The sequence below is a fragment of the Plecotus auritus genome (assembly GCF_963455305.1).
Source record: "Plecotus auritus genome assembly, chromosome: 2".
In the NCBI taxonomy this organism is placed as follows: domain Eukaryota; kingdom Metazoa; phylum Chordata; class Mammalia; order Chiroptera; family Vespertilionidae; genus Plecotus; species Plecotus auritus.
In genome coordinates, this window is record NC_137771.1 from 22,334,969 (window position 1) to 22,360,183 (window position 25,215).

General features: G+C 50.8%; 1 protein-coding gene across 2 annotated transcripts in view; it reads left to right on the forward strand.

The window, feature by feature from the left end:
* The window catches only part of LOC308241589 (uncharacterized protein C1orf94), a 38,627-nt gene extending 15,839 nt beyond the window's left edge, over positions 1–22,788 (forward strand). Inside the window, exons 2-7 of one of the 2 annotated variants that reach the window (XM_080655090.1) lie at positions 616–1,301; positions 4,056–4,313; positions 6,893–7,068; positions 12,167–12,244; positions 16,920–17,116; positions 22,381–22,788. In XM_080655090.1, coding sequence (XP_080511216.1) covers positions 616–1,301; positions 4,056–4,313; positions 6,893–7,068; positions 12,167–12,244; positions 16,920–17,116; positions 22,381–22,456 — 1,471 coding nt within the window. In that variant the 3' untranslated portion in view covers positions 22,457–22,788. The remainder of the gene's footprint in view (positions 1–615; positions 1,302–4,055; positions 4,314–6,892; positions 7,069–12,166; positions 12,245–16,919; positions 17,117–22,380) is intronic. The other variant, XM_080655091.1, reaches the window with a different exon arrangement.
* The last annotated feature ends 2,427 nt before the right edge of the window (positions 22,789–25,215 follow it).

Here is a 25,215-nt window from a genome sequence, read left to right on the forward strand (position 1 = left end):
CCTCAGGACTTCCCAGGGCTCAGCCTCAGCACTCTTAGCCCATGCTCAGAGCCGTTGGCTCATCTCTGGCCCTTTTGTTGCTGTCTGTTTTGCTTCAGGTCCTGGGCACGACTGAACAGGGAGGAGGGAGGGATGAACTGAAATAAAATCTCAGCTCAGCCCAGCCAGCATGGCTCAGTGGTTGAGCATCGACCTAACAACCAGGAGGTCAGGGTTCGATTCCCCATCAGGGCACATGCCGGGGTTGTAGGCTGGATCCCCAGTGTGGGGTGTACAGGAGGCAGCCAGTCAATGATTGTCTCTCATCATTGATGTTTCTCTCTCTCTCACTCTCCCTTCCTCTCTGAAATCAATAACAATATATATTAAAAAAAATAAAAAGCTCGGCTCACTTAGCAAGTGGTAGTATTGGGAGAGGACCGCAGTGTCCTGATTCCCAGAACCACACCCTTGGTGCTAGGCCTGCTGGTGTGGTGTAGAGACCGCTTGGGAGTCCTGAGAAAGCAATCAGTTCCCCTTACCTTCTCCATCTCCTTTCCCTGGGGCCCGGCCCTGCAGCAGAGCCACCCTTCCCGAGTAGGCACTGACGCTCCTGTCTTTCTGACCTGTTTGCAGGGCTCTGGAGTTCAGCAGTGACAAGGACGAGATCTCCCTGTTGGTGGAGCAGGAGTTCTTGAACCTGACCAAAGAGCACCTCATCCTGGTCACGGAAAGCTCGAGGGAGCTGGAGGCCGCAGGCTCTCCGGAGGGGCCCGGACAGCCCACTCCCTGCCTTCTCACGCCTCCTCTGGTGGTAGGCAGCAGGGAGTGCCCACGAGCCTCTGTCATTGCCGGTGACAAGCTTCTGGAGCCGAAGGTGGCCGTGTCCATTATTGGCAGCAGGCAGGACTGCGATTCTGCCATGACCACGGTCACAGGCATCCTGCGTGCTGCCAAAGTCAAGCGTGCCAAGGGGACAGAGGACGGGGGCCATAGCCTGGGTGCCTCCAACTCGGAGATCAGCAAGCTCCTGGCCCAGTTCCCACTAAAGTCCAAAGAGACCTCCAAGGCCCCCGACAACAAGGTGGTGCTGGAGGAGACGCCTGTCATCAAGGATTTCCTGCAGAACAGCATGTTCAGCGGCCCCCTCCACAGGGAGCCCATGGGGCTGGGCCCCTTCCTGCTGCTGCCACCCTCGCCACCTCCTGCACCCACTGACAAGCTCCTTGAGCTCCCTGTTCAGAAGAGGCAGCTCCCAGTGTTTGCCAAGATCTGCTCCAAGCCTGAGGCGGACCCCATCGTGGAGGGGCACCACTTGATGGGTGAGTGGGGCTGAAAGCAGGGCTGGTAGGTGGGCCTGCAAGGAGGAGAAACTCACCAGAAAGCCAATCGGTGCACGAGGCATCTTCATGCCGAGTAGGATGGACGAGGTGGCCTCTCTGGTGGGTGCAGCATTTTCAGTGTCCATGTGTCCCGGGCTGGGTGCCTGTGAACAGGGCACAGCTGATTGCAATGTGCTTTGAGAAGAGGGATAGGCACATTTGGCACCTGACTCATTTTGGAGTCCACCGGGTGTCCAGGGTACATTGAAGGAAGCACTTACCCAGCTGAGTCCTGGGTGGAGCTGCAGAATGGGGACTTTAAGCCAGACAGGGGAGAGATTTGATTGGCAGCTGGCGTCATTTGGCTTCTAATGGAGGTGCCTGTTCTGACAATGAGGCCTGGTCCTCTCTCTGGGGCAGGGGGTGAATATGTAAATTCTCCACGTACAGTTGAGACCATTGGCCCTGGAATTCATGCCCAGCACCTCCACAGCCTTTGCAAAGTGCATTTCCACCCCGTAACTGAGGAGTCAGCCTTCCCAGGAGATGCAACCACCTCCCAAATTTCCCCATCCCACTCGCAGGTTCTACAGATTGTGTCTGTTCTAATTCAGCCACTCATATTGGATGGTTCCAAGAAGGCAGACTGATGCAGGGGCACTTGCCTATAGTCAGCTGTCACTAGGAGTAAGCCAAAAGGAAATTTACCCCTATTCCGTGAGCATGAACGGGTAACTGAGACATACCGGTATTGGGAGGCCCAGATCCATGTTCCTAAGGAAATAACAAGATGGTCACACTTGAGGACATGCTGTGTGCTGGAGCATTGTTGGAAGGCCAAGGAATCAGAGCTGTGCATAGCAAGCTGGCCTCCAGGTCTTGGGCAGGCCTCTAGGAGCCAGGGGGCTCTTGGGGACGCTGAGCAGAATGTGTGAGAAGATTAGCCCTGCCTGAAGAAGGGGGCTTTTCTCCCAACCCCTTCTCCAGGAGGCATGCATGGCTGTCTCTCCACCTGCCCTCCCAGCATTTATGTGTGTCTGTGTGCACCAATGTGTGGGCAAAGGTGTGAGTGTATTGGTTAGAAAAAATGCAGGTGTGGCTGCATCTGAGTGTGTGTATGTTTGTGTGTGTATGTCTGTCCTATGTGTGGAGTTGCATACATGCGAGTGAGTTAAAGGAGTGACAGGTGGAAATGTGTGTGTGTCTGGGTACACAGATGCTGGAAGGGGGAGTTTTGGAGATGAGCGAGTGGCAAGCATGTTTAAGGCGACCAAAGGTGTGTGAGAGAGACTGCAGGTGTGTGGTTCTCTGGGGACAGGGCTATTATTATTAGTGGGTATTGTTATTTCAGTGCACTAGCTGGGGGCTAAACTCAGCAACCAGAGAAACTCTTGGAAGGGACCCTAGGGACATGTTTTGCTAAAAATGTCATTTTTCTCCTAAATTGACTTGGGCTAGCTAGAGCAGCTCTCTCCTTGGCTGGGATGGCGCTAGGAGGGCAGGCCCAGTCCTGCCCAGACTTAGCCCCGAGGTCATTGGGCTGGAAAGAAGTGGGGGAGCAATAGCTGGAGGGATCCGATCCACTCCCAACACTGGACACAAGTTCCCCTGATACCGCAGCTGCTGAAATGACCCGAGGTGCCTGCTGTGTGTCCAGCACCATTTCCCAGCCATGCTTCTTGTAGACCAGACCCCCAGGCTGGGGAAGGAGTGAAGGGTGCTGGGAGGGCCAAGGCCTCTCCCCTGCTTCAACCAAGCAATGGCTTCTTAATTTTGTTTGAAAAAAGAGCCCCATTCCTAAAAAGGAAGTAGAGGTGAAGACCATCGCTTCAGAGGGTCCTGTGATGGTCCAGACAGTGTCCTTGCCCTAGGGAGCTCTGGGTCTATTTGGAGAGAGACCTGAGCCTGGCACGGACCACATCCCGTGACTCACTCTGTCTCCCCAATGACTCCTTGCCTTGGCCTGCAGTCACCCATTGCCTGCCATGCCCTCCTCCTCGCGCCCCTGGACGTAAGGCCTGGCTGAAGAGCCGCTTCCTTCTGGAAGCCCTCTGACCCTCTCAGACAGAAGCGTGTCAGCCACCCTCCTCTCTCACTGTGTCCCTCTGTCACCTCACAGTCCCCATCTGCCTTGTCCCGGAGCTATTTCTGGGTCTGTCTCTCTCTTCCTCCTTGTTGTGAGCTCCTGCAGGGCTGAGGCTGGCTCTGACTCATCACAGTGTCCCCAGTACTCAGGTCAGGGCCTGGTGCTGATGAGTGAGCTGAATCACCTGTGAGCATCAAAGCAGGACCAGAGTCCACAATGAGGGTCCAGACTGTGGCTTAGGCCACGTGTCTGTGGAAACTGGTGTCTCCCCTACTAAGCCAGGTGCTGCCAGTAGGGAAGAAGTGTGTCCACATCACCTCTTACCTAGAACCTGACACTATGGAGGGTTGGAAGGAAGGAAGGGAGGGAAAAAGGAGGAAGGGTGGAAAGAAAATAGATAGAAAGGAAAGGAGGGAAGAGGGGAGGGAGGAAGGAAGGAAAGAGTTCATGAGAATTAAAGACCAGAGTGGGCAGTGGGCAGAGGGCAGTGGGCAGTGAAGGCATCAGGATATTGTGATTGGACTTGGCTGGGAGAGAGATACCAGAGTGGTCTGAGCCTGAGGTGTGTGTATGGAGGATCCATCACTTAGTCTAAAGAAGGTGCCCGCCCCACCGCTTTACCTAACACTTGGCCTTCTAGAATCATTGACTCAGTTTCCCTCCTGCAGAACGGAACTCAGGCACCAAGGAGCCAACCAAAGTTCGAGAGAGCCTCTTTCTCAGTCAGTGGCCCCAGAGCCAGAAGGACATCTGTGCTGAGGAAAGTAGCAGTGACCCCGGGGGATCCATGTCCATCGCCTTACCAGCCAAGAAGTCCGCGTGGTCCCCTGAGAAGACCCTGTTCTATGAGTTCCTTGGGGCCACCAAGAACCCAGGCGGGCAGCTAAGGCTGCGCAGCAAAGAGGTGGATGGGCTGGAGCTGAAATGTAAGCTGAACCTGCCCAGAGAAAGTCAGTAGAAGGGAGGTCAGGAACCCTCACAGGCCCCAGGAGTGGCTCTGCCATTCAATGGCTGTTATATCCATGGGCAAGTCACTGTCATTCTCTGGGTGTCAGTTTCTAAACCTATAAAATAGGGGAGATGACTTTCTCCCTATGTCCCTTATCTGGAATACAATTGCTAGAGAAATGCTGTTGGCTTTGAGGGGTCACATGGGTGTTATTGGGGGTCGGTTCAAACACTTAGTCAGGTCAGAACTAACTAAGTATATCCCTTCAAGTTGCCCAAAACAAAGAAAAATCCATGCTTCAGATTATTTGTATGTTGAGATTACTTATGTCCCTGCTTTATTTCCCTTGCCCTCCTACAACTGTTTTAATCAAACCTACTTTTCCAAAAAAGATGCCAATAAGGGGAAACTGAGGCCCATCTCTGACTCTATAAGCCCACAAGAATTATTGTAGAGGGAGAGAATTAAGGATTCATATTCTGAAACAATTCAGCCAAATCTCATTCATTCAGACTAGTTTTAGGTCATACCATAGTGAATCATATAATGTTTTTAAAATATACTATATAGTAAAGAGGTAATATGCAAATTGACCATCACTCCAACACACAAGATGGCCACCCCCATGTGCTCAAAGATGGCCACCCCCATGTGGACACAAGATGGCCACCACAAGATGGCCAGTAGGGGAGGGCAGTTGTGGGCGATCAGCCAGCAGGGGAGGGCAGTTGTGGGGGACCAGGCCTGCAGGGGAAGGCAGTTGGGGTGACCAGGCCAGCAGGGGAGGGCAGTTAGGGGTGACCAGGATGGCAAGGGAGGGCAGTTAGGGGTGACCAGGCCAGCAGGGAAGGGCAGTTGGGGTGACCAGGCCTGCAGAGGAGGGCAGTTAGGGGAGACCAGGCTGGCAGGGGAGGGCAATTAAGGGCAATCAGGGCAGCAGGGGAGCAGTTAGGTGTCAATCAGGCTGGCGGGCAGAAGTGGTTAGGGGCAATCAAGCAGGCAGGCAGGTGAGCGGTTGGGAGACAACAGTCCTGGATTGTGAGAAGAATTTCCGATTGCCCATTTAGGCCCAATCTCACCGGGATTGGGCCTAAACAGGCAGTCGGACATCCCCCGAGGGGTCCCAGATTGGAGAGGGTGCAGGCTGGGCTGAGGGACACACACCCCCATGCACAAATTTCATGCACTGGGCCTCTAGTTAAAAATAATTCTATTCTATACAAATGAAAGAGTAATATGCTAATTAGACTGGTATACCTTCCGGAGACCTTCTGGACGTCCTTCCGGACAAAGCTGGGAGCTTGACTGGCCTGCAAACCGCCCCCAAACGGCCCTCAGCCCCTCTCTCAGGAGGGCATACCCCTGTACCCCGATGGGGGCGTGGCCAGCCTGAAAACAGCCCTCAGCCCCTCACCCAGGCTGGCCACACCCCCCAGCGGGGACCCCCACCCTGATGGGGGCATGGCTGGCCTGCAGACCACCCCAGCCCTTTGCCCAGGCCAGCCCTTCCCCCCAAAGGGACCCCCACCCTGATCCAGGACCCCCTTCAGGGCAGACCAGCCGGCCCCCACCAGTGCACCAGGCCTCTATCTATACTAATATCTATACTAATAAAATGGTAATATACTAATTAGACCAGGAGACCTTCTGGACATCCTTTCAGACAAAGCCATGGTAGCGGGGCCAAGGCAGAGGCAGTTAGGGGCTATCAGGCCAGAAGGGGAGGGCAGTTGGGGGTGATCAGGCCAGCAGGGGGGCAGATGGAGGTGATCAGGCCGGCAGGGGGGGCAGTTGGGGATGATCAGGCTGGTGGGGGGACAGTTGGGGGCAATCAGGCTGCCTGGGGGGGCAGTTGGGGGTGAGCAGGCTGGCGGGGGGGGGGGGCAGTTGGAGGCAAGAAGGCCAGCAGACAGAGTGGTTAGGGGCAATCAGGCAGGCAGGCAGGTGAGTGGTTAGAAGCCAGTGGTCCCGGATTGCGAGATGGATGTCCCTGTGGGATCGGGCCTAAACTGGCAGTCGGACATCCCCTGAGGGGCCCCAGATTGGAGCGGGTGCAGGCCGGGCTGAGGGAGAACCCTCTCCCCCACCCCGTGCACGAATTTCATGCACCGGGCCACTAGTATACATATAACAAACTGTGCAAGGTTCTCAGGAGGCTGCTTTAATAATTTGAAAAGAATGACTTCTAGTGGCATAGCAATTGCTTCTATAAAACTGGATTTTTATAAAGTACTTGAAAGAATTTGGTTTTGAATGTAGGTGAGATGTAGTCCTAGCAATCGGGTTTATTGTGTGCACTGCGACCTGACACTGCCTCCTTTACTAGTGAGTGATGGAGGGAGAGGCTCCAAGGCAGACCCAGCTGGGCATCTCACCCCTTCCAAATTGGCAAGGTGTGAATGAATGGTGTTTTCCTATAGTTGGAAATTCACTTAAAGAACCAAGAGAAGCTTAAAAAACCTAACCTCTGAGAATATTAATCCCAGGGACAGTCCTGCTGAGGGTGTCCTGGCCTCTCCCTTCCTCAGCCACTGAAACCTCTCCTGTGACTTACAGTTAACCCACCTATGACGGCGGGGGACAAGAACAACCTCAAGTACACAGGGAACGTCTTCACCCCACGCTTTGCCACCACCTTGACCTCAGCATCCCTGAACCAGCCACTCTGGCTGAACTTGAACTATCCACCTCCGCCAGCATTCACAAATCACTCCACCTTCCCACAGTATCAGGTGAGTGAGTGGGTTCTGGGCCTGCTTTCCAGGTGGCCATCCATGCAGGTTCCTACCACAGAGGAGCTGCAGCTAGCAGGATGCCTAAATCACAGAGAACCTTGACACTATTTAATTTCTTCATTGTGGCCACATCAGACCAACTACTACTTGGTGCACACACCGGGATATGCATATATATATATATACATATATATATATGTCTTTTGTCTGATTTTCAGTTCATTCTGGGCTAGGTATTCCAGAGCTGCATTGCTAGCTCTGGCCTGTTCAGTGCTCGGGGTCCCAGGATAGGATGACAGCCTAGTCCTTCTTCCCCACCCACTTCCTGTGACTTCCTTTATAGTCAGATGACATGCATCCTAGATTACTTGGGACAGTTCCAGTTTAGGTCTTTTGTCCCAGAATAATTATGAATAGCACCCCTTTCACTCTCAAGTGTCCTGGCATGGATGACAAATTATATGGTCACTTCATTGAAACATCTGAGCAGACTTCGCTAAGGCGGCACAATGCTTGGTCTTGGACTCATAGCTGAAATGAAATTAGTAGCCAGGCAGACACAAAGGGATGGTGAAACACTCATAGCAAGGTTGGAAATTTTACTCACAGAACTTATTATTCAGGGAAAATGTAGTTTCTGTAGTTTGTCTATTTAATCTCCCTTAAGAGCTGCCGCCCACTGGGTGGAAGGAGGAAAGAAATCAAATAAATGTCCACTCTGGTTTAAACCATAGTCCAATCCAATAGCTTAATAATCCCTGAGGTAGTGCTCAGCTTGTCGGGAAGCTGCTCAGTGTGTAAGATTCCTGTCTCCTGACCCCTCCCTGTATCCACCAGCATGGCGTGTTGGTGTGTGGGAAAGGATGGGAATGAACATCAGCTTGTAGGCCAGGTTCTTGAGAATTTGCTGTCTGGCAAAGCCCGCAACGAGAGAGAGAAATTTGTAGGAAGTTTTCTGGTTCTGTCTCTGTGCCCCTCCCACTGCCCTTGGGCCCTGTGTCATTTCCCCCTTTACATCAGGGGGAGAGCTGTCTTCCCAACTCCATATACAGCCTCTCAGAGCCATAGCCCCTGACTCTTTTAAAAATATATATGTTTTTATTGATTTCAGAGAGGAAGGGAGAGGGAGAGAGAGATAGAAACATCAATGGTGAGAATCATTGATCAGCTGCCTCCTGCACGCCCTTCCCCACCCCCCCTTCACTCCACTGGGGATCAAGCCTGCAACCAGGGCATATGCCCTTGGCCAGAATTGAACCCAGGACCCTTCAATCTGCAGGCCGACGCTCTATCCACTGAGCCAAACTGGTTAGGGCACTCCTGCTCTTAAACAGAGCTAAAGGAGTTTAGCAAAATGTCTCTTTTTCTCTTCAAAACTTTTTTTCAAGACTTTTTGTTTGTTTCCTTAAACAGTGGTTGGCAAACTGCGGCTCGCGAGCCACATGCGGCTCATGAGGTGCCGTTTGCCACTCTGTTGACTAATGAGTTTGCCGACCACTGACCTAGACTCTCGATTCCAATAATTACAGGCTGTTGTTGTTCCTTGTGATTAAGCCCCTAAGAGAACAGTGCCCACCCTCTCCTCACGGGACAGAGGAGAGAATTAAGGATTCATATTCTGCGCCACCATCAAGGTGATCATGAATCATGACCTAAGGGAAATCAAAGTGTGTGCTTTCCACATCTCTAATGCTGTCCCTGCACAGGTCCCTGTTCGTGTGCTCACAGATTCAGCAACCCCGTCAGCAATGTTCGTCCACGCGTGCTCGTCTGAGTGCTCGTTCACTACTCGGCCATTTCTTCACCTACTCACTGACACACTCATTTTTACTTATTATTTGCTCATGTATTTGAATAATTGTAAAAACCTTTGCTTTGCACTGACTGTAGAACAGCATTGGCAAGGTGAGGGGATTCAGAGGTGACTAAGCCAGGAACCACCTCCAGGCCGGCACTGTGTGGGCACCCTCACTGCAGAAAGAGAACCGATGGCATCATTTTATTTAGTGTAAACCAGTTCCTCTATTATGCACTCTCAGGGCTCACTGTGCAAAGCTGATTCATCATGGTTTGCTTTGTAAAGTGCAGATAACATCTTTTTGCTATGCTGACTCCTTCTGACTTGACCTTTTGGAATGGTGAGATTTGGGTGCATATTTTTTTACATTAAATGTATTGGAGTGACATGGGTTAATAACATTATATGTGTTTCAAGTGTACAATTCTATAATACATCATCTGTATATTGCATGGTGTGCTTACCCCCAGTCTAGTCTCCTTCTATTGCCGTATATTTGACCCTCTTTATCCTCTTCATCCTCCCTTCCCCACCTTCCCCTCTGGTAATCAGCACACTATTGTCTGTGAGTTTGTTTTGTTTGTTCATTTGGTGCTTTCTGTTTTATATTCTCCCTATGAGTGAAATCATATGGTTCTTTTAAGCATGAAGGTCCTTTGTCTTAAGAGATGCAAGTGTTTGTGTTGCAGGACTGACTCTGGGTTCCCTGGCTTCTGGGCACAAGCGGCTGGAGGCCCTGGCTGGTAGGACCCCTGGGTCTTGCAAGGCAGTGTAGGCGCTGTAGAAGTTGACCCCCCCCCCCTCTCCCCGCCCCCACAGGTGTTAAAGAAGGACAGCATAATTTACCTTCTCACAGCTTCTCATCATCAAGGGGCCTGGGATAATAACAATAAGTCAGGTTTGCAATCAGCAGACATTTAAGGGAATCCTGCTGCTTCCGAACTGTGTGGCCTTGGGCAAGTTAGGCAAATGCTCTGAGCCCTGGTTTCATTATAATTACAGCAGCAGCAGCAGCCATTTGATCCGGTTGTAAGGTTAATTGAGTCCATGGATGGGAAAGAGCTTTGTAAAACCTAAAGTATGATACAGGTGTTGGTTTTTATTATTATTCAGCTCTGATCTCCCTAGAAAACAGGGTCAGGAGCTCGCAGACCTGGAGACAGAGAGGAGAAAGGGGGGAACAATTTATCCTACTCGCTTTTCCTGCTTGGCATAGGAGTAAAGGTGAGGTCCCAGATCCAACATATTCTGAGCTCCGCTGTGGAGGAAGGCAAGCCTGGAAGACTAAGTCCCCAGTACCAGGAGCTCCAGAGGCTCCCGGGCTGCTTGGCATGAAGGAACTCTGCTCCCAGTTAAGGAGGGAGGCTGCATTGGGAGAGGCCATGGCCCCAAGCAAAGAAGAATGAGTGTTTATTTACCCTTGCTTGTGATTTTACAGAATTGCAAGTCAAACAACTAGAAATGTCTTCACAGTCATATAGTGTTGCTTTTAGAGGACAGAGCAGGGATGGGCAGCTGTTTGTCTTGCACACATCCTAGGGGTAGCCTATCTCAGCTGGCCTGGGGAGGATGGCAGCCTGGGGGCATTGGCTGTGCAGAGCAGAGCTGAGTGCTAATGGGGTGGAGGGGTGTAGGAGGGAGTGAAACAGAGGAGCTATATGGAAACCCTGGCCTTGCAGCTCACTGAGGGCTGGGAAGAGGCAGGGCAGCCCCGTCTGTCTCCCACTCTGCCCAGGTTCAGGCCACGGCCAGAGTGCAGGGACAGGCTGTGGTCACAGTGGTGAGTGGGGCTGCCCTAGGCCACGAGGCTTGGAGGAAAAAGGAGCTGGCACACTGGCTTCAGGTGAAGGGGTTGGTGGAAGTGGGAGGGGCTCCACCATGGTCAAGGGTCTGGTGCACTGCAGCAGAGAGCAAGGAGGGGCTGCGAGAGGACGTGTGCTTTCAGGGCCTGGAAGAGGGGCCCTAGGAGAGTTGGGAGACTTTCCCCCAGACCTCATATCAGGACCCCATGGCTCTGAGTCAGCCACCAACACGTTGATAATTGGCACAAGGAGAGCCCAGAATTGAGGCAGCATCCAGAGTGAAGAATCGCCTGGAAAGACATCTTAGTCTAGGGATGCTTTGAGTATTGAGCTGAATCTTAGGAGGGGACTCTGGATTGGCAGGGAGAGGCAGTCTGAGACTGGAGGGGTCCTGGGCTGCCCCATCCACAGCAGCTGTTCTGCTGTGCATGCACATTGTGTGTGTGTGTGCGCGCGCGCGTGTGTGTGTGTGTGGGGGGGGCGTGTACAGTGAGAGATACTAAAAAATATCTAACATATGCAGATTTCTTGCTGAGTGCTTGGCACTGTTCTGAGCCCTTTGAATGCATTAATTCAGTGGTCGGCAAACCGCGGCTCGCGAGCCACATGTGGCTCGCGAGCCGCGGTTTGCCGCTCTGTTGACTAATGAGTTTGCCGACCACTGCCCTAGTCCTTCATACAGGTCTTTTACTTACTAATACAAGGCATGTTAGACGCATACTACTTCCATAACATCCGAAGTATAAACTAACTCAGTGGTCGGCAAACTCATTAGCCCACAGAGCGGCAAACCGCGGCTCACGAGCTGCATGTGGCTCGCGAGCCGCAGTTTGCCGACCACTGCATTAACTCATTCATCGTCACACCAGTCCTCATCATAAGGTCCAGAGACAGCTTTGTTGGGCATATAGACAGACAGCAGCAGAGACCCAAACTAATACACTTGGGTTCACAGTGGCACATTTGTACACGGAAACACACAACTGCGACACCAAAGGAAGTACACATGCAAATGTGCTTAAGTAAGCAGGTGCAAACTGACACACTCACACACACATGTACATGGATACCTCCTGTCTTGGGGCAGGAATGGGGTTGGGGAAAGTAACTTAGAAGAGGAGTGTAGTCAACAATAAAGAGAATGTGGCTACCTTCACAAGCTTTACAGTCTTGGACACACATACTTTTATAAACAAGGGAAAAGAGGCTCAGAGAGGTGAAGTGACTTGCCCAAGGTCACACAGGCAGATCTGGGATTTAAGAGGCAGTCAGGCTCCTGAAGCTCTCTCCTTAAATACTCACCAAGAAAGCAGGGAATCCTGCTGAACAGGCTTCCTGTGTGGTGTGAGTTGTGCATGCCTGGCCTGATGCCAGCTGGACCTGGCAACCAGTGGGTCTGGCCTGCAGGGCGGTGGCATGGAAACTGAGTTGAGTGGCTGCCCTTTGACTGGGAGCCCCTCACCCCACAGTACTGAGCCTCTCCTTCTCTCCCCAGGGCCTGTACCCACAGCGGGCAGCCAGGATGCCCTATCAGCAGGCCCTGCACCCCCAGCTGGGATGTTATCCCCGACAGGTGAGTAGATGACCTCCTCACCTTTGATCCAGCTCCACGAAGGCCTTCAGGCCAAAAGCCTGGTCACCAGCCATACTTTTTGGCCCATCCTTGGACCAGAGTACACACAGATACCAGCATGCAGGTGGACACAAACAGGCGTCCCCAGGTGGTAATACAGCTGGCACTTACAGGGCCCTTGCTGTGTGCCGGGCCCTGGTCTAAGGTCTTCACCGGCATTAACTAATTTAACCTTCACTACCACCCTGTAAGGCAGGTTAGAGATGAGGAAGCTAAGACACAGAGAGATTAAATAACTTGCTCAAGGTTATAAAGTTGGCATATAAGTTAGCTTTTGCTTTGGGAAAAAAAAAAAAAGGCCTCAATATCTCATAGACTTTCAACAATAAATACTTTTCACTCACGGTCTGTGGATTGGCTGAGCCGGGCTGGGATTCGGTTCAAGCCTGTTCCATGCATTCTCCTTTGGGTGTGTGCTGACGATGTAGTAGCTTTTGCTCCTGCCACAATGGGTGACACCCCATGTCCCTGGAGCCTCAGCTCAGAGCTGGTATGGTAACGTGTGCCTGCCCTCCATTGGCCAAAGCAAATCACATGGCTTTGCCCAGGATCAATGGGGCTGGGGAGTCTTGTTCCGCCCCTGGCGGTTTGTCAGTTGAAATACAAGACACCCAGTTAAATTCAAATTTTAGAAAAGCAGTGAATAAAGCTTTGGTATAAGTATGTCCCAAATATTGCATGGCCCATACTTATACTAAAGTATTATTTGCTGTTAATTCATCCATTTGAGATTAAATGATATGCAATTCGACTTTAACTGGATGCCCTGTGCTTTGTTCTGCTAAATCTGGCACCCCCTACTCCCATGGGAAGGTTGGGGTGAATATCTGCTTGGCAGTATCACAATGGCAGAATTGGGGTTTGACCTTGGGCAGCCTGGCTTCAAGGTCTGTGATCCCAATCACGGTGGTTTTCTGCCTCTTATACGTACACTAGTGACCCGGTGCACGGAATTCGTGCACATTAAAAGGGGATTAATTAGAGGAAATAATTTAATATTGCTATTTGCCCTTTCTCTATAATAGAAGTGTCAGAGATGAAAGAAAATTAGTAAAATGTATATGAAAACCTTCCTTCTGTCAGAGTCTGGGGCACACCACGGGACCCAGAGTCAAGTCCCCACCCATCCACATGCACCTCAAAATCGCATGAGACCCAGACCCGGCCACCCCCCTCCTCCCCACATTGGGCTAGATCCAGACCCTGCCAGTCCCACCCTTGTCAAGCCCTTATGGGCAGGGACATAGCCTCAGGTCCCCTGGCCCAGCGCCAGGACAGGGGGCGTGGCCTGTGGTCCCCCAGCCCAGACCAGGGTGGGGGGCGTGCCTTGAGGTCCTCCATCAAGCCCCACCAGGTGGGGGACATGGCCTGAGATCTCCTGTCAAGCCCCGCCGGGGGCGGGTGGGGGGGCGCAGCCTCAGGTACCCTGGCCCAGTACCAGTAGGGGGGCACAGGCTCAGGTCCTCCATCAAGCCCCGCTGGGCAGGGGCGCAGCCTGAGTTCCCCCAACCCAGCACTGGGGGTGCACCTTGAGTTCCCCCATCAAGCCCTGCTGGGTGGGGGACACAGCCTGAGGTCCCCTGTCAGGCCCAGCCAGACCGGGGAGCACAGCCTCAGGTCCCCTGGCCCAGTGCTGGGGCAGAGGGCGCAGCCTGAGGTCCCCTGTCAAACCCCACCTGGTGGAGGGCGCGGCCTGAGGTCCCCCGGCCTGGAGCTGGGGCGGGGGGAGCAGCCTGAGGTCCCCTAGCCCAGCACCAGGGGTGGAAGTGCACCTTGAGGTCCCCTGTCAAGCCCTGCCGGGTGAGGGGCATGGCCTCAGGTCCCTTGGCCTGACACTGGGGCGGGGGGTGCGGCCTGAGATGCCCCAGCCTGACGCAAGGGCGGGGGGCGCAGCCTGAGGCCCCCTGTCAAGCCCTGCCAGGTGGGGGACGTGGCCTGAGGTCCCCTGTCAAGCCCTGCCAGGTGGGGGACGTGGCCTGAGGTCCCCTGTCAAGCCCTGCCAGGTGGGGGACGTGGCCTGAGATCCCCTGTCAAACCCCACGGGGGCAGGGGAGGGTGTAGCCTCAGGTCCCTGATTGCTCGTTAAGGCTCCTTATGGGAACTTGGCCTCAGCCGTGGGTGCAGCCATCTTTGTGACATAGTGATGGTCAATTAGTATATTCCCTCTTTATTAGATAGGATATAGAGAAATACAGTATCAAAATAAAGCAGCAGAGACAAAAATACAAACACAGAGACACAAAGATAGAGTTGTGTACATGCCACTGAGCTGTGTGCGCACCAAACACAAAGCAGCATGACCAGAGATGCTGAGTGTCTTGCAGTGGGGGTGGGGGTGGGGGGTGTGAGGAAAGAAGCTTGGAACCTGCTGCATACTCAGGCTGGCCTTGCACCCTCACACACAGGTAGACAAGCCCCACACTCAACTCACAGGCTCCTCAGCCTCTCCTCTCTCCCCAGGGAGCCCCACCCTTTTCCTGCAAACTGCACCTCTGACCTGAAGTATGTGGAATGTTCCAGAGGGTAGAGAAGGGACACAGGTATAGATTACTTTATCCCATGGACCAGGACTGCCCTTTTTCATCAGTAGGAGCTTTGCATCCTGAGATGCGGAGATGAGAGCAGTCTGGTTCACAGAGTCTCAGCCACGTCACGTCCACCCCACAAGCAGTGATACCATCCACCTAGTTCCAAAGTGAACATTTCCTGACAAAGTTATGTAAATGCATGTATTTGAGAAGGTAATACAAGAACATGACCCATAGAGGCAATCACTGATACTGGTTTCTTGGGTATTTTCCCCGTGACGTCTATTGATACAAACGTCTTTGTACGAACATGGCCTTCTGGGCACGCTATTCTCTCACTGCTTTTGTCAGCAAGGAGTCTGTCATGCACATGTTCCAGAGCAGTATACACAGCTCTGTGTTTTGGCCTTTATCAGTTACATGCGATTAGGGGCACATTTTTGAATAAAGCTTATCTCTCATGTCCGTCTCCTCCCAGGTCCCCCTTTTCCCCCCCTACAAAGGAAACCAGGGGTATTATCTGCCACGCTGACCTGGGAGGTGCCTTCCTGGGTTCTCTCTGAAAGCTCTCAAATCTTTCTGACCTTTAGCTCATCATCTTGGGGTTTTGGTGCCTATGTTCAGCTTCACCAGATCCTATACATCCACTGGGGGAAATATGGGGAGGGCCGGGGGAGGGCTCAGGGCTCCAGAGGGGCAAGCCCAGAGGTATGAAACACTAAGCAAGCAGCTTAACTTCCCTGAACCCAGTTTCCTTGTCTCCAAAATGGGAATGCTAGTGGTCCTACCTCACAGGCTGGTTGGGGTTTAAATGAGAGAATCCATATGAAGGGCGCGCCCTAAGCTCTCAATAGGCACCAGCCTCTGTGAACGGTGCATTAGATGAAGCTGTGCAGGGAGAGAGAGGGCTGTCCACGAGCTGAATCCCTGAGCAGCCTGGACCCCAGGCTCTTGCTATTGAAGTGGAGGCCCGGCAGCTCCCCCAGTTTGGAGGCAGCTTGCCTCAGCACTCAAGAGGGTGGACGCAGCTCTCACAGGGAAGCGAGGGTTCCCTGACATTTGGAGCTGTCAGTGGTGGAGTGCAGCGCTCAGGATGTCATGAGCTCCATGTCAGTTAGGTATCCAAGCAGACACTTCGTGGTCTCTTCTTTCCTCCTTCCACTTCTTCTCTCTTTCCTTCTTGCATTCACTCAACAGATGTTTATTGAGCAGCTACTGTGTGCCAGGCACGATCTTTGGACTGAAGCTATATTAGGAAATAAGACAGATGGGGTCCCTGCCTTGCCAGGGGCATGATTGTAGGAGCCCCATTTTTGGTGGGAGTATGATCCATGTGGTCTCCCAAACCCCACTGAGTTCCTATTTTGCTCTAGGGTTTAGGCTGAATTCCATTGCCCTTTTTTGGCCCTTTCTCCTGGACGCACACTGTCCAATATAGAAACCACTAGCCATGTGTGGCTACTTATATCCAAATCAATTAAAGTTAACTAAAATGAAAAACTCAGGTCCTTATTCACATATCACATTTCAAGTACTCAGTAGGCACAAATGGCTGGCGGCTGCTGTACTAGGCAGTGCAGATATAGAACCTATCTAGCACCCAGCACAGGAATTCCCACTGGGCGAGGCTGTCTTATACTTGGACCCTGTTGAGGGCCTGAGCTAGAAGCCAGGGATGTTTCAATCTCAACAGCTTTTTTCGAGATAGTTGAAGACTTAAAGATGAATAAGGGGCTTTGAGGATGGTTAGTGACAGAGGGAAAAGGGGATGTAGGGAAGAGAATGGAAATGTTTATTTGCTACTTAGTATGTCTCAGACTTGTTACTTACATCAGCTGACTCAGTCCCCATACAAAGGAGATAGTATGCCCATTTTACAGATGAGGAAACTGAGGCTCGGCTAAATTCAGTCACTTGCCAAGGTCATGTACAGAAGTTGAGCCCTGTGCTTTTACCATTCCAACATGTTGCCTGAGAGGCACAGGCTCGAGCTATAGGGCTGGGGTTAGGGTTAGGGTTGGGGGAGTGATGTTTTGGAAGCGGTGGGCTCTGCTGGACCTCACCCCTCTCTCCTCTCTGACCTGCAGGTGACACCATACAACCCAGTGCAAATGGGACAGCAGATTTTTCGCTCCTCCTACACCCCTCTGCTGAGCTACATCCCCTTCGTCCAGCCCAACTACCCGTACCCTCAGAGGACACCTCCGAAGCTGTCCACCAACCCCCGAGACCCTTCCCCCATGGCAGGAGATGGGCCGCAGTTCCTCTTCCCCCAGCCATATGGGTGAGTCCTTGGCCTGCCCTGGAAGTCTAGCTTATCACTAGAAAGCTGCTGGACAGGGGAGGAGAGTACCCGGGGCCTCACTGCCTGGGGGATGCCCTCGATTTGGATGCCCTGTGGGTCCTGGAAGGACCTGGTGTGGAGGTGAGCAGGGTCTGGGGCCTTTGTGGGCCCCTCTGTTGGCCCACTTCATTTCGGGGCTGCACTGCACAGCCCATAGTGGTGGCACCCAGCACAGCAGGTGGCGGGTGGTGGACCTGGCGCATTTGCCTTTACCAGTTCTCTTGGTTTACAACAGGCGGCCAGGTAATCCTCTTACAGCTCTCCCCCACTCACTGCCCTCTGAGCTCCTCGCCAGGTTAATCTCCAGAACATCCCATTGACTTCGCAGCAGGCTCTGCCGAAGGATCTTCCATGGCTTATCAGGGCTGCCCACGCCTTCCCACCAAAGTACCCCGGACAGCAGAGGAGAGGGGCTTAGCAGCAAACAGCCAACACAAACTCGACCTGTTGGCCGAAAATTCCACACAAATTTTCCATGCTGGTTAGGTCATACATCTCTGTTTGTTGTTTTAATGTAATAACACGGAGCTGCTCACTCCCACTCAACAAATCTTCAACTGATAGGGACGTCCTGAGAGGCGGGCAGACGGCTCCTGTGATTCCGAGTCTCCCTGGCACACCCTGGAAGCATGTGCCCCGTTTGAGGAGCTCGGTTTACAGAACTAGGGCCAGACTGTAGTGTTGATGTGTGTCCCCAAACTCTCATCCTTTTGAATCAGTGCTTCCCCAAGTGTCTCATTTAAAGGAATAAATGCTAGAAAGAGGTTTCTGTAGTCAGATGTGTTTGGGAAAAGCTGTGTGAAACAAAGGTAAACACATTTCATAATTGTTGGAATTCTCAGGTCATTTAATTTCCAAGGGTGCCTGGAAATGTCCAAAAGGGTAATCGGTAGTGTTATTTTAACCCAAACCCCACAACCCTGTTTTTCTCTTGCTTTCTTTTTTTCTTTTTTCTTTCATCTTCTCTCTCCTCCTCCCTCCCTCCCTTTTTTTCTCCCTTCCTCCCTCCCCTTCTCTCCTTCGCTCCCCATTTTTTCTTCCTTTTTCTTGTAGGGCATATCAAAAAGCTCTGTATTAATTCACATAGTTCCTATGAATTTAGCCTCAGGGAGGCATAGGTGATTAGGACATAGTTCCCCCCTTCCGAGAGCTGAGAGTGCGTGAGATGTGGGCACAGTGATGTTAGAGCTGTGACAAAGTGAAGACCACCAAAGTGGCCCGAGGATGAGGCCGGATCTTTGCTGGGTAGACAGTGAGCAGCGACTGGAGAAGGGCATTCCAGACGCGAGAAGTGAGGCCCTAGATTCCAAGGTGGGTAGCAAGCTTGAGGCCTGGGCAATAAAGGCATCTGGTTGAATGATTAGATTCATCCCTGAAAAAGGTAGAAAATAGGATTGGAAAAAGGAGGCTGGGACTGCATTCCTAAAGGCTCCTAGCTGCTAGACCTGGGCATCTGATGCAGATTGGTGCATATCAGAATGAATAGATGGGCTGGAGGGCAGAGAAACAGGAGGGGAGAGGGGGTGTGGTCTGGAGGTGACTGTAGGGGTCTGTATGAGAGGTTCTCGGCTCCCTGGAGGTAAGAGTAGATGAGAAGGCAGAGGGATCAGGACAGACTACTGGCAGGCCAGCAGACTTCCTGTATTCCACACTGTGACTCTGGGCTCAAGGGAAGAGAGACTTACTGTAAAACTGGCTGTATGTACTTGGGAGGGATACTGAGGTCTCATCAGTCAGCACTCTTGGGAGCAGTAAGAGTAGTGGGTTGAGACCCGGTTGCTGGCTGTCTATAGGGGCTGGGAGAAGAAAAGGAGTGAGCAGGAGCCTTAGGAAGGAACAGTCTTAGAAGTGGGAGGAAGCCTGGTGCCAGGTGGACACATCGTGGGCAAAGGTGTAAAGTGGCAGGAGTGGTGGCAGTCAGCAGGGTGGAATGGAGGCTGCTCTGGGCAGGGAAGACCTGGAGAGTGAGGTCGGAAAAGTGAAGCAAAGCATGTAGGACTATGTCCCCAGAAGGAACAATTTGTTCATTCAAAAAATATTTCTTGAGCATCTTTTATGTGTCTAGCACTGTTCTAGGCACTGCTTACTGGAGTGAACAAGACAACGTTTTCCTTGTCTTATTCCAAGGGGAGAAATAGGCAGCAAGGAAATAAACAAGCGGCACACAGGCCAGGTGCTGGGGTTGATGGGAGAGGGAATGGAGGGAAGTCTCCTGAGCTGAGATCTAAACGAAGTGAGAGAACGAACCAGGCATGTATGTGGGCGATGAGCAGTCTGGGCAGAAAGCAGGGAAAGTGCAGCAGCCCCACAGGGGACTGTAGCTGGCGCACAATGAGTGGGAGAGAGCGAGTGGGCGGAATTGAAATCAGAGGAGTAGCCAGGGCCAGACAAGGTAAGACCTGTAGGCATGGTACGGAGGTTTTTTAAGAACAGTAGGAAGCCACTAGGATGACTTTCAAACTGGTGAGGTCATGCTCTAGTTTTCTATCTAGAGAAGAAGACGTGGGCTGAGGTATGAAGCATGGACTGTGGGGTCAGAGCTGTCACAGGGGTGCAGGAGAGGAGCTTTTGTAGCCGTCTGAGGCAGAGGTGCTGGTGGTGGGGACCAAGGCAGTGACAGTGGGGCAGGAGACTGAAAGCTCTGGAGTGTTTATTGTCTTGGTGGAAGGACTTAGTGATGGTTGGTTGTGGAATGCGGGAGAGAGGAATGGAGCATGATTCCATTTATAACTTGAGTGACTGGATAAGTGGCGATGCCAAACAGCCAAGGTCAAGAAGGCTACAGCGAAGATCTGTTGATCAAGAGTTTGGTTTGGGATATGCGAAATCTGAGATGAGAGTGGAGTGGTGAGAGGCAGATGGCTGTATGTGAGTCTGGGGCTCAGGGCAGGGGCTGGGGCTGGTAATAGAAACCTGGGAGTCATTAGCATATAGATGATATTTAAAGGCTTGGGATGGGATGAGATCGCCCAGGGGGTGCGTGTACGTAGAGAAGAGAGGAGGCCCAAGGACGGGCCCGGGGCCTCCATCCAGCATGTGGAGAGGTTGCGGAGATGTGGAGGAACCAGCAAAGGGCCTAAGGTGGGGCCGCATGAGGTGGGAGAAGATATGGAGGAGAGTGTGGAGTGATGGAAGCCAAGTGAAGAAATTATTTCCTGGGGCAGGGAAGGAGGGGTCACAGGGAGATGAAAACAAGATGAAGGCGCTTTAGAGGGGAACACTGAGCACAGCAGTGGTGTCGGGTTGGGGGGCTTCTAGTGGTCCCAGATGGAACAAGGTCTAAGAGAGGCTGCTCTGGGCGGGAAAGGATACAGGACCCAGGTGGAGAGTTTAGTCTCGGAGACAAGGTGGGTCAGCGCTCCCTCTGGGTCAGGAGCAAAGGAAAGAACCAAGAGACTAAACCATACGAAGTGGGAGTGGGAGAGGAAGGAGCAGGTGGCTCCATGTTCTCAGGGAAGGAGCAAGGGAGCCCCCCCTCAATCAAATCAATTTGCATATTTAATAATGCAAATTATTAAATAGCCACACAACTTACCTTTCAAACAACAATATTGAGTTAAAAGGAGCATAAATAATACTTTACTAGAAATAGCAGCATAGAAAATGTCCCAGGCAAACCAGGACAGGTCACCATGCTCAAGAGGCAGCTCAAGCCTGCCTTCTTCCTCCAGGAAGCATTCCTTGATAACCCTCCAAGTGGACTACCTCTCCACATGGACTGCCTCTCTTCCTGACCTTCTAGTGTTCATCCTGTCCAGTCCATGCCCTTGGCAGTTGATCTGATCAGAAGATCTCAACATGAGAAGGGCCTAGATGCATGGGGTGTGGTGATAAGATGTGAGGTGTGCCCTGAGTAATTTGTTCCTGGGAGTTATTAAATGTGAAGTATTGGTTATGGCTTTTATTTTATAAATCACAGTAGAATCCAGGGTATCTCTCTATAGTAACATCACTGCCAATCATTTATATTCCAATGTGATTTTTGAAAGAGAGAAAAAGAGGTGCGGTTACTGCCAGCATTAATTGCTTATCAGGCACCTGCCTTGTGGCCAGGTCCCAGGCTGGGCTGTGGGTATGAAATGGTGGGCAGTCCAGATAATGTCCCTGCTCTCATGGAATCTATTTTACTGAGAAGGGATTTAAACAAAATCTGAAGCCTAGTTGTCCAGGGACACTTGGCAAGCAACAGATACTGATAGAAGCTGAGGCATTACAAATTAATGCGGTTTGTTCTCATTGCTCCTCTCTCCCACCCCCCTCCACCCCGCTCCGCCTTTGTCGTTTTGTCAGTTCATGGCACAGTGCCATGAACGTGCACATCTCCTGTAATATGCATCTATCCGGCTGAAAAGTGACTGAGAATCCCTGGATTAGACTAAATCTAGTCATTTGCTCTGCTGCAATTCATACTGAGCTCTGTCCCCATTCATCCAAAGCATCCTAGCAGATGGGTGACGAAATTGCAATAGGATCCCAGAAGTGTGAGTAAATGATTCCATCTGGAACAGGCAGGGAAGGTTTCGCGGAGGAGATGGCTTTTGAACTCTTGATTGAGGTACACCTGGGAGAAAAAGCATACGTGTGCGTATTTCTGCTCTTGGAGGGTGAGGCTCCGATCTTCTTGGCTCTTCCTTCTCCCAGGGTCTAGCAAACTCCCAGGCACTCGGTGATGTCTCATTGCTCACTTCTTGAACTGGTTCTGAAACAAGAACCTGGGTTAGCCTGGCGCTGATGAGGGGAGGAGCCCTGGGAATGTCTGGACTCCTAGATCTCACTCTGGGACTGGGATGTGGCCGGATTTCTCTGTTGTTGTGGAATTTCCTAAAGGACACACCTGGTCCTCTAAGGCAGGTAAAGTGGCTGCAGGACCACAAGGAAGGTGCTCAGATTCAGAGAGGCTCCCTACTTTGTGGTTCTGGACATGATGAGAGCATAGGCTTCATAGAAATAATCCCTACAGACTGCTGGGGGCTTCCTGACCTAAGTAAGTGGCAGAAAAAGCTCTTTATTGTCCTCCAATTATATCCGTTTCATATTTTATTTTCCCACAGCCATAGCACTTTTATTATGCTAGAGCTTTTAGCCTCCAAGCCTGTCATGATCGTGACAGTCTTTGACAGCCACAAAATTAAAATATTACTTTTCCTAATATCTCCACCAACATTATGAATTTCATCTTGACATCCATCATCTTTCTCTTCCAGGTTCGGCTCGTCGTCTGGTGGGCCCCTGCTGAATAGCCCCTTTTTCTCTTCCAGTGGGAATGGTATAAATTTTTAGATCTCCTCCTCCTACCTTAGCCCTTGGGTCAGGGCTAAGGGCTCTGGAATTCTGGCTGCTGCAACAACTTGGTAGGAAGTTTGGAAAGCCAAGGTTCCGACCAGGTCGCAGACAGAAGACAGCAAGACCAGACTCATCTATTGACCAACACTCACACACATGGCCCAAACCACACCCCGTCCCCCTCAGCATCATACTCACTTGCTCAACTACTTATGCACCTGTATTTAGCTAACAAGAGTGATTTTTGTTTTTGTTGTTGTTGGTAAAATAGAAGTAAGACACTTAATTTTAGAAAGTTTGTATTTTATGATAAAAGTATGAGCTGCTTGAAATAGAATGTGTCTGTTGGTTTGTTTTCGGTTTGCTGCTATTGTTATGTTCTGCATAACCTTCATTGTTCATTTTCCCAATGAGACTCATCATTCACTTAGGACAGGAAGAGAGACCACGAGCTGGAGTCCTGAAGTGCTGGTCTCTAAAACAGGATCCCAGAGGTCCTAAACTTGAGGGCTTCTCTCTTCTATTCTGTGATCCCTTCACTTCTCAACATTCCCATTTATGTACCTCAGGAATGGATGAAAAAGAGATGCACCCTCCTCTGTCCTATCAGGTGATAGTTTTACCGAAAAACTCTCTGGACACAAGATGGGAAAGTGTGTCTGGGAAATGAATTCAAAAAATAATGCTAAATGTGACAGTCATGACTATCCAGTGGTTGTCTATCAATGCCACACTCCAAGTCAATCTCAAAACTGCACCTAATGGCACTGCTCTTGGGTCTATCTCAATCAACATGTTTTTTTCTTAATCCTCACGCAAGGATGTGTTGATTTTTTAAAAATTGATTTTATAGAGAGAAAGGGAGAGAGAGAGAGTCACATCGATGTGAGAGAGAAACATCAATCAGTTGCCTCCCATATGTGCCTTGACCTGGAATTGAACCCGCAACCATTTAGTATACAGACAACGCTCCAACCAACTGAACCACCCAGCCAAGGATATCTCAATCAACTTTTATCAGTGACTTGAATATGGACTGATCACATTTACGGAGGACACAGCTCGGGGAAGAGGAGCTGACTGGAACCAGTTATGCACATGTACTTGAATTCTTCTATTCTCTAGCCATTACAGATGTCACTAAGCAACCGTTCCCTGAGCCTGGACAAAGCCACAGAATTATTCTCCTCACAGTGGTCGAGGCAGCCATCACCGGTTAGGGCTGGTCTACGAAATGAAACCCATGTGCCATTCTTTGGCAAACTGTAACAAGATGAAATTCAATAGAAGGTTAATCTAAGTACCTACTTTTGGGTCTAAAAAATAAATTATGAATATACAGATGGACCAACACTGTCAATTCCAAGTTGCTCTATCCCCAACCCTGTGGGTCACCTGTAAGCTCAACCCCACCCTGACTGAGGGGAGAGCCCAGTCTGGGGAAACTAGGAGCTTTAATCCTGATAGTAAAGAGAAGCTGGGGTCTGGAAGCCACCCATGTCTCGGCATGTGGGTTTAAGTTCAGTACCCACAGGAACATTTCTCTTGCACTCACAGTGTGACACCATTGGCCTCACTGGCCTTTTTTTTCTGGGTCCCCAGAAACCAATTTCTCTCCCAAGTTTTCTTAGGACTTAGGCCTCTTCCATGGTATAAGTCTGGGGCACACCCTTAGTCCTCCAGCCCTTCTCCAAGGCTGACCCTACTTCTGGTATATCACTTTTTTTGTTATCCTTGATTCAGTACATACTCCATGGATTCTGAGAGACACTGGTCACTAGAAGATCTCACAAATGCAGGAGCCCCTTTCTTCCCTGAAAGCCTTTCTCATATTATACTTTCAGGTATTAACTCAGGCTGGACCACAGTTTTCTACCCTCTCTTGAACTCAGTGTTTGAAGGCAAAAGAGAGGAAGAGAAAGAGCCTGGATTTGCCCTTGGCCAGACCTGGGTTCTTAGCCACCTCCCAACTTGGCCTTGGTTAGAGAATTTAACCTCACTAAACCTCAGTTTCATTAATGGCAATGTTAATTGTGAGGATTAAAAGATAATGTAGGCTTAAGATAGACTTAATGTCCACTTAATGTATTCTTGTGGTTTTAAGATGGTAGAATAATTATGTTCTGTCTTTCTTCCCTAGAAATTTACCTTCAAATAGCAAGGAGAATAAGAGAACCTATACAAACTTCAGTGAAACTAGGAAAAGGCAACCATCCCATCTGCTATATACAAAGGCAGAAATGGGATGGAGAAATGGTAAATAAATGCCTTAGAAGAACTGGGGAAGATCACAGTGAAATGCTGGCTGAGGGAGATATAGCAGCATGCAACAAGCCATTTCCCATGGAGAATCCTGAAGGTCTCAGAAACTGGAGGTGCCAGGTACTGGGCACCATGAAAGGTGGTGCTGGTGAGAGATAAAATTGAGGGGTTGATGTAAGAGGTAGCTCCTATCCTGGCCCCACAAAGCCAGGGGCCACGAATAGCTCTATAAGAGACAGGAGGCATTTTCTCTGAGGTAACCTTACAGACCATGCATAGGAATTGTGGGGATGAGGTCCCAGATGGAAAATGGAGATTGAGTGAAATATACATACATCCAATGCCAAGCTAGGCTTTAACCAAGAGGCAGGAGTTTGGAGGGTCCTCCAAAGAAACGGAATTGCACTTGGAGATACCAGTGAAAATACCCTCTGATTATGCCCTGCACAGAGAGCTCCCCATCAACTTTTTGGGACCTATGCTTAATAAAAATG